We start from the raw sequence: 12,017 nt of genomic DNA on the forward strand, positions 1-12,017 counted from the left end.
GTCATACCTAACTATTACATTTTAAGGTCCGATATTCATTATTAGGCAGTTTAAGCTTCACTATAAATGACTAAGAAAATAGCTGAATATTTACTCCTATATCATATTGTCCTATTATATATGTACATAGTAGTCTGCATTGATGAGATAGTCCCATTAATATGAATAGACAAACATTTACAATAGGACCAAATGCGTTATAAAAAATTGTCTTTGAGATTCCGTCGATATTTATCATAGTGAGTGTTTTGTTCATTTATTTTAGTAACAAACATTTTTATGAGATTTTAAAGAAAAAATAAATTTATCATCGTTTCAAAAAGTTTTTCTTAAAGGCACAGCAAATATACCATTGAAATTATTAGAACGAGACTTAATAGGTTTTTTTTTTCATTTCTTTTGGGATACTCTAGATAAATAAATTATATATTAAAAATATTTTTAATGATATAATAAAAATAACTTTGATTTCTCTATTTTGTAGAATCGTACATTCTGACTGCATTCTATGACAGTGTAGTTCACTTTTGTTTTTTTCAACAAAAAACCAAAAAAAATTTTTTTATTTGATCTAATTTGATAAGTATAGGCGATCATACACATGTACGAAATAATCTTATTATTTTACAATTTCTGACAGATCTTATTCTTTTTCTTTCTTTGTTGTTTTCTTCTTTTTTTTTTTTTTTAATGCGTTATCAATGTTTCCGTTAATCTCAACAACACTGCCCTTATGTCACTTGTAAATATACACGTTTGATAAGATATATATATATATATAGAGTAATTATCATATATTTTTTTTTTTTTACTTGACAATCGATAATAATTTTATCTAAAAATTAGGAAAATATAATAACTACTTTAAAAAATATTTTCTTATTAGCCAAATCTGGCACGTGATTAGCTTAACCCTAAACTAGCCGTTTCAAAATTCTTGAACTATTTAAACCATTTGACAATATAATTGCTTGGTTTTGCTCGTATAAAATGTTGTTTTTTGTAGGATATTTTAGAATTATTGTTTGTACAACGCATATAAATTAATTCTTATTGATGCTTGTTGTTATTCTTATTAACAAAAGTTTTATCGTCCGAATTTTAAGACATAATCATTGGTGTTTCTCTCGAAAAATTAAAGAGTATTTGTATTTATCAATATTTACTATTATCAACTATGTATGAAATGAGTAAATTCAATGTTTTAATAAGGTAAATGCGGGTATTGTCATGATCATTTTTTTGTTTGAGGCTAACTATCACATCGGTATTGCCTACTTTCAACAACTGGGAGAGGGGTTATTATGCAAAAATTGAAAAAAGCCAACAGCTTGCCCAAAGTAGTCTGGCAGTTTCAATGTCGCCATGAATAGAACCAGCATTTATATCTTGATACGCTTGATGGTCTAAGCGTGTTACCTGCTGTCAGTAGAATTCTGAATCTGAACTGTGTTGTGAATCTCCACTTCTTCCATTCAAATAAACTTCTGACGTTTGTTGTATAGACGGTGAATGTTGAGTTGTTTCCCAATGTTGACCTAAACATAAAAAATAAAAAATAAGAAAAAGAAAAAGAAAAAGAAAAAGAAGAAAGATGTCGATTTGTTATATTTCGTTAATATTAAATTTCTTTTCAGATTTGTAAATTTACCATGAGCAGCAAGTATAGTAGCCAAACAACGAGCTACCGCTGGACTTGGAGCACATGCAAGTGCTGGCGTAAGACCCTCAGCGTCTATAGCGATAACACTTGCTCCTAATTCGAGTAATTTTCTTGTTACCTATAAACGGAATAACCCAATGTATTTATCGTTGTTAATATTATAAGAATAAAAATCTATGTTACAATGAAATCATTAATTTCGATAAATCCTATATCCTTACCCTTACGAGACCATTTCTTGCTGCCAAGTGCAAGGGTGTTCTCTGTTGTTTGTTAGTCATATTAATTACTGCTACACGTTGTTGTTGCAATTGTTGAGTATTTTCTAAGCAACTAATTGAAGCAATCCAGTCTAAAAGAAGTAAAGCAGCAGCGGAATGACGTCTTTGACAAGCTAAGTGCAACGCTGTATTCTTATTGGCATCAACGGCACGAACATTCGCTTTCCACTCGAGTAACAGTTCTATTATTACAATAAGTTTTATTATCACAAATAATTGTTAAACAACTTTCTTTCTTTTTTTCTTTCTATTACTTTACAAACAATTACCGATTGCATTGCATTGTCCATTAACAGCAGCGCATAGAAGGGGTGTCCGACCGTAATGATCCAAATCTTCAAGCCCAGCCAACTCAGGTCCAACAGAACTTAAAATGAGTCGTGCACATTCAACCGATCCTGCACTAGTAGCAACGTGTAAAGGAAGTCGACCACCTTGAGCATCTCTCAAAGCTGCAACTGTCTGCCCACCGAATTTATTTATCAACAAATCCAAGCAATGCGCTGAATTTTGATAAGCGGCACAGTGAACGGCAGAGAAAGGATTACCTGAAAGTATAAAAACAATGTTCATATATATGTGTAAATATATATATATATATATATATATATATATATATATATATATGTCACGTTATCAATAATTTATTGTTTCAAAGAAATACAATGCATACCCTCTAAAGAATCAATAACATTTTGTTCTAAGAGATATTCTACACAATTAGAATTTCCATTGTAACAAGCCCAATGAAGTACTATGCAACCTTGATCGTCTTTTAACGTCGCTGCCACTGGATCAGCGTTAATTAATGCAGCTAAAGCTTTCAATCTATCAATATAGATTATAATAAGCAAAAAGAAAAAAAGGAAGAAAAATACATGTTAGATATCTTAATTTTAATCAAAAGCTTACATATTTTTACCTTCCACATGCAGCAGCTAAATGCAATGGTGTTTTCCCATTTGTATCCTGAATAGCAACACGTGCCCCATGTGATAACAACAAATCTACTAATTCATGATCTCTCGCATTGACCACTGCTCGAAACAATGGCGTATGTTTATTCATATCGGGTAAGTTGCAATCTGCATTGTATTTCAAAAGTAAACTTGCACATTCTGTTCTACTATTAGCTACAGCTAATGTTAAAGCTGTGCGTCGTTTTATATCGTAACGATTTATTACACTTATATCTTCTGTTCTTTCCAATAAAAGTTGTAAACATTTAATATGACCTGTAGCTGCTGCACAGTGTACTGGTGTACGTTTAGTAATAGAATCCTTCGAATAAAATAAATCGACATTGCATACAAGTTACATAAGAGAAGTATAATCTAAAAGGAATTGTACAAAGAAGAGATATCTGTATAATAAATTATTATAACTTACTTCAACTGAAACTGAAGCACCACAATTTAATAACATTTGAACACATTTTTCATGACCTTTATAAGATGCTAAATCTAATGGTGTTTTACCAGTACCTTCTTTGATATTAGTATTTGGAAATAAAGGTAATAATAACCTTAATATTTCACCGTGACCATGATATGCCTATATGAAAAATGATTTTGTATTCCTTGAAACTTAATGATGTATTTTTTTATCTTACCGCAAGATGTAATGGCGTAAGTAAGGGTAATTGTGATTCCTTCTTGGGAGCAATTGAACCTGGTAGTGTAGCTTGTAACAATGATTCTAATGCTGATTGATTACCAGCAGTTACTGCATAATGTATAGCTGTAAATCCACGTCTGTCACCTACTTGTGGATCTGCTCTATGTTTTAATAAGTATTGCACACACCTATAGAATTAAAAAAATATATAAAACAGAACTGAATATACATTTTTTAATGATAAATAAAACAAACTACTAACTGTGCACAAGAATTTGCCGAACAATTTGTTGCTGCTGCAGCTAAATGAAGAGGTGTAGCACCATTCAAATCTTGAGCATTAGAATCACTACCAAATCCAACCAAAGTAAAAACACAAAAGTAGTGACCTTGACCAGCCGCTAAATGTAAAGCTAACTTATTTTCGTTATCAGTTAATCTAAAATTAGCTCCACTAGATAACAATAAGTCCAGACAAACTACAGAACCCTTTAATGCTGCCAAATGCAGTGGTGTTCTACCTCCTAAATCCTTTGAGTCTATAAGTTGACTATCAACTTGCAATAATTTTCTGCAAACCTGTTATGAAGATAGGGTAAAGTATAATTTAATTACATTGTCTAATCAAATAAAGACTCACTTCTATGTGACCCGCTAAACAACTGAGATGTAGAGGAGTACGATGAGTCGTGTTACGAGCTGCAGGTGATGCTCCATATTCAAGTAATGTTGTGGTTAAGCACTCGTGACCAAACCTTTGTTTATAATTTCATATAATTAGATTAAGAAAAAATATATATATATAAGTATAGAAGTTAAATATTAGTAAGTACAATTATCAATAAAAAATTAATTTAGGAAAATTTTGAAGAAAAATCTTTTTTCGTACCAAGCAGCAATGTGTAAGGCAGTATTTCCATTTTTGTCATTTATATCAGGCAAAGCACCTGCATCTAGTAAACTTTTCGAACGAGTAAATCTTCCATGAATTGCAGTCATGTGTAATGGTGTGCGTCCATCTGCAGACTGAACATTTATTCTTAATCCTGCATGAAGTAACATTTCCAAGCAGTGAACACCATGTGTACTAGCAGCAGCAATATGAAGAGGTGTTTGACCTTGATAATTTATAGTTTCTAAATTAACAGAATAGTATAAATTAGTAATATGGTACACGAGCGAAATGAACACGAATGTAATATAATTACATACCAATATTAACACCACTGACAATGAGTTCTGAAACTGCATCTACATGTCCATTCAAACAAGCAATATGCAAAGGTGTATTGCCATATACATTTTTGGATTCTATATCTGCACCACCTTTGATTAAAGCATGCATGCATTCAACGTTACCAGATGCAGCAGCTGCGTGTAATGGAGTATATAAATCGCGATCCTTAACACATGAAAAAAAAAGATAATAATTCTAATAAAAATATTCAGATACTTTTGAATAATGAAATGTAATTGAATTATTCATTACTTTAACGTCTACATCAGCTCCCTTTTCAATTAGTAATTTAACGATTTTCTCATAACCCATATATGCTGCAAAATGCAAAGCTCTTCTGTCTTTTTTATCAGCTGCGTTTACTACGCAACAAGCTTGAGTCAAACATTCTACCATTTCTAAATGACCATTATACGCAGCATGATGTAGGCTTGTTCTTCCACCCCTACAAATGAGTGCAGAAGTATTAAATAAATTATTCCTATAGATGTACAATTAGTTGTAAAATTTTATAAGCAATACAAACCTGTCTGTTACGTTTATATTTAACACATAAGGAATCATAAGTTCTACACATTCTACAGCATTATTTGCAGCTGCAACATGTAGAGGTGTTTGCCAACTTCGATCTCTATTGTTTACATCTGCTTTATACCTTAACAGTACATTTACTACGGAAGGCTTGCTTGAACAGCAAGCTCTATGTAATGGTGTTAACCATTTTTTATCCTTAATATTGACTGATGCACCATTTAATAATAAAGTTTCTACAATATTTTCATCTCCTCTATAAAAACATTTACAAATTATATCATGTTTTGGAAAGGTTCAATGAATAAAACAGATATTGGAAATGATACGTACGTATATGCTGCTGCATGGAGAAGAGAACGTTGTTCAAGATCTAACCAATTAATGTCCTCTTGTCTTGATAATAATGCACGTACCTCTTCTACATCTCCGTGAAATATTGCTTGCAATAATGGAGGCTATAAATAAAGAAATTATATGCGTGATTTATATGCTTATTCATAATGGCATTTTATTAAATGAATTGAAATTAAATCAAAATTCTATTAAAATGTCGTTCACGTTGAGAGGTTAATTGGCAAAATATAGGACCTGAAAGTAAACAACTGAAACTAATAAAACTTAATATTAAAATATCGGAACAAATATAAATATCTATAATTTAATTCTATAATAGATAATGTTAAAAACTTGAAAGAAATATGTATTTAATATATGACACATAAACCTAACCTATAAAGAATGCGTGTAATATTAAGACATGAAAATGTATCGTACTAGATTGTGTTAAATTTAACAAAAAATAGAATTTACCCCGTCACGTAAATCATGCACGTTCATGTTTAATCCTTTTTGAGTTTATACCGATACTAGAACGCTTATAAAATCATAGTCGCTGCATCGTAGACAAATGACATTATCCTGTGAGTCATACTAACGTCCGTGCATACTTAAATATTATACATGTATGCTTTGAATATAGACATGTCAATTTGTTTTTTTTTTTAAATCGTTTTCTGCAAGAAATAAAAATTTACGTAAAGAATATTTTATCGATCTTTTATCAGCTTAATTGAATATATTTTCTTATATTACCTCTTACCTCTGTAAATACTTCTAATGGAATAAATCGATATATTTATAATAAACGTCCTCTAACAGCAAGGTATCACCGTTTGAAATGTATTTTTAAATTAGAAAAACCAATAACAAATATATATTTGATATCTGTTTCTTCTTATATTTATTCCTCTAATTTATAACACATTTGTAAGAAATCTATGTTACTTGCTGAGTAATTATCTGTATAAATAATCATAAGAGACATCACAGGCAGTGAAAGGATGAGGAGTACTCCTCTTGTACTACTTTCTTAGATAGTATTTTTCTTTTTTTTTTTTTTATAACGCTTTTACAGTATTTGCAACGACCTTCTTCGTATGACGTATCATACAAAAAACATGCAAATTTATTTTCTATAATTTAAAGGATAAGCTTTCAAACAATATGAAGACAATAAACTATATATATATATTCTTTTTTTTTCCATTTTTTAACAATCAACAAACTTCTGAACTTTTGTACATAAATTTTAAGTAAAATCGATAAATACTTGGTTACTAAATATTTTCGATATCTTTAAAAATTCTATGCTTTTTTGTTGATAAAATTAAAAAAAAAATAATAATAATAATAATATTAATAATTGAACAAATTTAATATCATACATATCTAGATGAACTTGAAGGAATTTTATTGCGCAAAACAAAGAAACTTTGGATAATAGAATGTTATCTATTTAAGATCCGATTAAAAATCAACAGCACAGTGTATTCTTTTATAATAATGTTGTTATTGTTATACTAGTTTTAAGTTCTATAAGATGGTATGTACATACAACTTGTACGATCGGATGAATTTACATTGGTAATTATTTTGTTATCTAGGTGCGCGTTATTACATTGCAATGCGTATGAACTTACTATTTATAAATATTTTTTTTTCTTTTTTTCTTTTTTTTTTTTTTTGATAAAATTTGTTTACAAGTCGATCAGAAAAAATATTCAGTTTTTTTTATTTTTTCTTTTTTTTTTCTTTTTTATAAAATCGTTAAAGAATTCATTAATATGAATTTGATTGAATCTGAAATTGAACTAAATTAAAATCATAAGAATTAAAGTCTAATGTAATTCGATAAGAATCATTTGTCCGTGCAAAAGATAGACGAAAATTTATGAAGAATAAATGCAGATGTTATCGTTTTTTTTCTTCTCGTTTAATAGTGTTAACTATAGAACGATCATAGTGATTCCTGTCGTCATCCACGGACGTCAAACGATTCCTAATACATTCCAGATTATCGTTATAAATCCCGTTAATATGGCTTAATGTATTACGAAATACTCTTGTCAAAAATTTGAACATATCTTTTTTTTTTTAGTTTTTTTTCCTCTCTTCTCATTCGTCTTTATAACGTTAAATTAAAAATCAGCGTCCCAACCGGATAGATCGTCTGGAGGCGCTGGATCGTTGTCTGGTGGGTATTCGTCGAAATTAGAAGTATCGATAGGAGCACGTATACGAGGTCTTATTGGTGGATCTAGTGTACGTAGTCGTAGGCCTTCCCAATTGAAGCCGTCGAACCATCTAAAAAATATAACGATGAAACGAAGGAGATACAAAATTAGAAGAACGATTTTTTAACGTAACGTTGACATAGAATTTTCTTTCAAAAGATATTTCATTACTTGTGCTTTTGTATTTCGCTAATGCCTCCTTTCTGATGGCCAAGCCTTTCCGCCGGATTGTCCCTGCAAAGTATAACAAATATTTCGATTGATCGTTGAATTCTTATTTATATGCAACGAACGGTTATCGACGATTACCTGCAAAGTTTTTTAATCAAGACAGAAGCGTTACGTGTTATGATCTTCGGAAAGTCGATGGTATCGATGCCTTTTAAAATAATGTTATATGTTTTCATTGGATCAGAACCAGTGAATGGCGGCGCTCCAGTGAGAAGTTCAAACATAAGGACGCCGAGGGACCAATAGTCGGCGCTTATGTCGTGGCCTCTATTGAGAATAACTTCCGGTGCGACATATTCCGGCGTACCGCAGAATGTCCATGTCTTTTTTCCATGATCCAATCTCTTGGCAAATCCAAAGTCCACGACTTTAACGTAACTTTAAGGAGAAGAAAAAAAAAAAGGAACGAAATAATTATTACGATACGATTCAAAGTTTTTCTATTCAATGATAATTAATAGTTAGAGTCACGCGAGGATACAATGTACGTATGTATATAACGTAAGAGTTCAGTGAAAGTACTTTAACGATAATTTATTATTATAGGTCTCCCACGGATATACTTTATTTTATGTTCATCATGTCTATAAGTCATGACACCTTTACCATTTGACTTTCACTGGACGACGTGAGATACTTAGGAGAAGAGAGAGCAATCTATGACCGATAAATGTATAGCATACATACATACATACATACATATATATATATACACATATGTATGTATATATACATATATTTACCCTTCGTTATCCAATAGAAGATTCTCCGGCTTGAGATCACGATAAATGATATTTCGTGAATGTAAATAATCGAAAGCTTCGACGACACAAGCAGTGTAAAATCTTGTAGTGGGATCATCGAAATGTCCTCTGTCTCTGAGAACAGTCCATAGTTCTCCTCCTAGACATACCTCCATTAACATATACAAATACTTGTCGTCTTTGAACGTTTTGTATAACTTGACGATAAAGTCACAATTAGTTTCATTCATGATACGTTTTTCCGACATTATATGTTGTTGCTGCCTCGTTTCGACTATCTGTGCCTTTTTCATCTGTTTTAACGCAAATGCTTGAGAACTGTCATCACCAATTTGAACTAATTCGACACGGCCAAAGCCACCAACACCGAGGGTAGCGATCCGTCGTAGATGGTGCAATTGAACGTGTCGGAACTCCTCATCCAATCTAAATAATTGCATATAAATTAAATATTATATATGTAAATATATACATATATATAATCGATATATTATTTACATTATTATCGTATTATCGTAGTAAAAGATTAGCCTTTAATGTATCTATTAATCTCGAGTTTAAAAATACATTTGACACTTACTACTATTCCTCGTACGTTTTATTTTCCTATCCAAAACGCAAGCGTGAAATAACAATTACAACAGCATTATCATCAAAGTCGCAATTAAACGATAAAAATCGATGGATTTTTTTCTTCTTCTTCTGTTTCTTTTCATTTTCTTTTTATATATATATTTTTTTAAGGAATATAAATAAAAACGTAGGATGAAAATTGTCGACACTGACCTTCGTCGTTCCACGAGTTCATCTTCGTATTTCTTCCGTATCTCGTCCAAAGGAGAGATTAATTGATTGAAAGTTTCACGATCTATGACTAAACAAGTGACACCATCGACATCGTTTGCGATGATGTTAGCAGTCCTCAGGTCGTCACTGTATATATATATCGAAACACGTGTTTAGGAAGTGTTCAAGATTATGAAGATTGTATGTGTATATATATATATATATATATATATATATATATATATTGTGTGTGTGTGTACGTTATTTAATAAACATAAACAAAAAAAATCGATCAGATGTGTTTACCCTTGCAAAGCTTTTTCACCGAAGAAATCACCACGGCGTAATGTTCTAATAAATTTATCTTCTATCGAATCCTTTTGCTTCATAGTAACACGTACTTGTCCTTTACTAATAATAAAGAAAGTATCACCCCTGGCACCTTGTCTAACTATATAATCACCATTGTTATAGGTAGTCTACACAAAAAAAGAAAATAATAATAAAGAAAATAAAAGAAGAAATAAAATTAATAATCGAATTCTTTCAAAACCTTCAACATAAATTATTCATAGAAAGTACTTACTTCTTCTAAAACGTCAGTAATTTTTGTTAAAGCTTCGTCAGGTAAATTCTTGAAAATAGGTACACTGAAAGAAAGAAATAAAGAAATAATAATAATAATAATAATAATAAAAAAAAAAGAAAGAGAAGGTAGAAAACGTAAGTTCTTATTTTATTTACCTCTTTAAGAAGTCGGTATATTCTGCTTGTTTTGTGAGGCCTGTCCTCATCATAATAGTTTGAAAACTTTGTCGATCTATGGCCCATAGTCTACAATCAACTGCAGCAGTTATCGTTGCTGTCCTTTTGCAATTGTAAAGGATTGCTAATTCACCAAGAACCTTGCCTGGCGTCAAATTACTTAGGTACTTGCCGTCCCTCGATACTTCAACTTTACCCTCTGTAAAAGAAAAAATAACAAGACACTTCGTCATTATAGGACGTAAAGATTTTTGCGAATATAATTTCTCTCTCTCTCTCTCTTTTTGTTTTTTTTTCTTTTTTTCAATTGATATGATCTATAGAGAATAATTATGTACCTGGTATAAATAAGAACGAGAGAAATTAATTGTTATCGTCGTTCTTATAAAATCTTTAACGTTGTGATAAAAGGTAAAGAAAATAATTGATAAGAAAAATCTAGGAAGAATAATAAAAAAAAAAAAGAAGAAACAAAAAAAAACAGAAAAGAAAAGAAATAACCTAAGATACGAAAGGAATTCGTTGATTTCTTTTCAATCTGCATGCGAGTCTAACAACTTTTAAAGTAAAAGTCGAACGTCCAGTGGCATTTCAAATTGAATGTACTAAATTTATTTTGACGATCGTATGCCTTGGAATTTCCCGTATATCGTTCGAGATATCATTGAGAATAGTTTATTAATTTTGATTAAAGCGAAAGGCTAAGTAATGCTAAACGTTCGTAAGTTTTTTGTTTATCTCTCTCTCTCTCTCTCTCTCTCTCTCTCTTTTTTTTTTAATTGAACTCGCGTATAAATTTTCACGCTAAAAAGCGATAATTTATTTTTTTGTATTTTACTTTTTTATTTAATTTTTCTTTTTGTTTTAATACACTTAACACCGGAAAAATGAGCAATCATATCTTTCAGGGGCAATCTTTGTAATTAACAATAGGCTCATTCAAGAACGCATCCGGTAACCTGACTGACTTTCTGCTCAGGTACTAACTATATATATATATATATATATACTAACCATATATATATATATATGTATGTATAACGGAAATTCATCGTATTATATGTGATGAAATGCGAGCCATTAAGCGAACGATTAACTAATTTGTACTATTATTAAATACAAAATATATCAAAAGATATCTTCGGTCTCGTTTAATCGTTAATATTTACATTATACGTTTTATAGCTATCGTTGATAAAAAAAAGAGAGAAAGAAAAAAAGAAATTTTTTCAGAGAAGACTAGTATCGTAACAGAATCGATAATTATCTGTAATTTTTTAATGATGATATTGATAAATCATAATATAATAAAAGGAGGTTCGATATAGCGAATACATATTTGAAAATCTTAGAAAATTATTCTATATTGAATGAAATACTTTTTCAATCAAATCCTTTCAGTAATTATAGATACATTGATTACGATATGTGTTAACATACTTCTCACATAGCAATTCTTGTTATTCTTTTTTTATTTTTTCTTTCTTTATTTATTTATTTTTTTTAGTACATTAATAATAAAACTCACGTATATATATCGTAATATTTAGATAGGTCCGATAAATA

General features: G+C 30.3%; 2 protein-coding genes across 5 annotated transcripts in view; both read right to left on the reverse strand.

Moving 5' to 3' along the window:
- Nucleotides 1-403: 403 nt before the first annotated feature.
- On the reverse strand, nt 404-6,559 carry LOC127066355 (serine/threonine-protein phosphatase 6 regulatory ankyrin repeat subunit A-like). Its single transcript, XM_050999973.1, has 17 exons — nt 6,432-6,559; nt 6,143-6,345; nt 5,663-5,787; nt 5,325-5,585; nt 5,051-5,243; nt 4,774-4,963; nt 4,451-4,697; nt 4,202-4,316; nt 3,824-4,140; nt 3,557-3,749; nt 3,334-3,498; nt 2,867-3,225; nt 2,618-2,772; nt 2,214-2,492; nt 1,885-2,126; nt 1,652-1,781; nt 404-1,538 (listed from the first exon to the last, which is right to left on the reverse strand). Exons 2-17 carry the CDS (start codon nt 6,167-6,169, stop codon nt 1,426-1,428), a joined length of 3,111 nt encoding a protein of 1,036 aa, XP_050855930.1. The 5' UTR covers nt 6,170-6,345; nt 6,432-6,559; the 3' UTR covers nt 404-1,425.
- Nucleotides 6,560-7,161: 602 nt separating this feature from the next.
- The window catches only part of LOC127066356 (cGMP-dependent protein kinase, isozyme 2 forms cD4/T1/T3A/T3B), a 47,038-nt gene continuing 42,182 nt past the window's right edge, over nt 7,162-12,017 (reverse strand). For all 4 annotated transcript variants that reach the window (XM_050999974.1, XM_050999977.1, XM_050999975.1 and 1 more), the window contains 8 exons: nt 10,431-10,650; nt 10,273-10,336; nt 9,993-10,165; nt 9,687-9,833; nt 8,880-9,326; nt 8,215-8,514; nt 8,077-8,139; nt 7,162-7,975 (listed from right to left, as the gene is read on the reverse strand). In XM_050999974.1, the coding sequence (XP_050855931.1) occupies nt 7,810-7,975; nt 8,077-8,139; nt 8,215-8,514; nt 8,880-9,326; nt 9,687-9,833; nt 9,993-10,165; nt 10,273-10,336; nt 10,431-10,650 (1,580 nt within the window). In that variant the 3' untranslated portion in view covers nt 7,162-7,809. The remainder of the gene's footprint in view (nt 7,976-8,076; nt 8,140-8,214; nt 8,515-8,879; nt 9,327-9,686; nt 9,834-9,992; nt 10,166-10,272; nt 10,337-10,430; nt 10,651-12,017) is intronic.

This window comes from Vespula vulgaris, chromosome 9 (genome assembly GCF_905475345.1).
Source record: "Vespula vulgaris chromosome 9, iyVesVulg1.1, whole genome shotgun sequence".
Lineage (NCBI taxonomy): Eukaryota > Metazoa > Arthropoda > Insecta > Hymenoptera > Vespidae > Vespula > Vespula vulgaris.

Bases quoted from the DNA above. Each gene is read 5' to 3' on its own strand.
- LOC127066355 (XM_050999973.1), bottom strand. From the start codon at position 6,169: ATGAACGTGCATGATTTACGTGACGGG. The intron at 4,141-4,201 runs GTGAGTCTTTAT...TCTTCATAACAG, and splicing joins GTTTAGCGGGTCACATAGAA to GTTTGCAGAAAATTATTGCA. The intron at 3,226-3,333 runs GTAAGTTATAAT...TTTTATTCGAAG, and splicing joins GTGCTTCAGTTTCAGTTGAA to GATTCTATTACTAAACGTAC.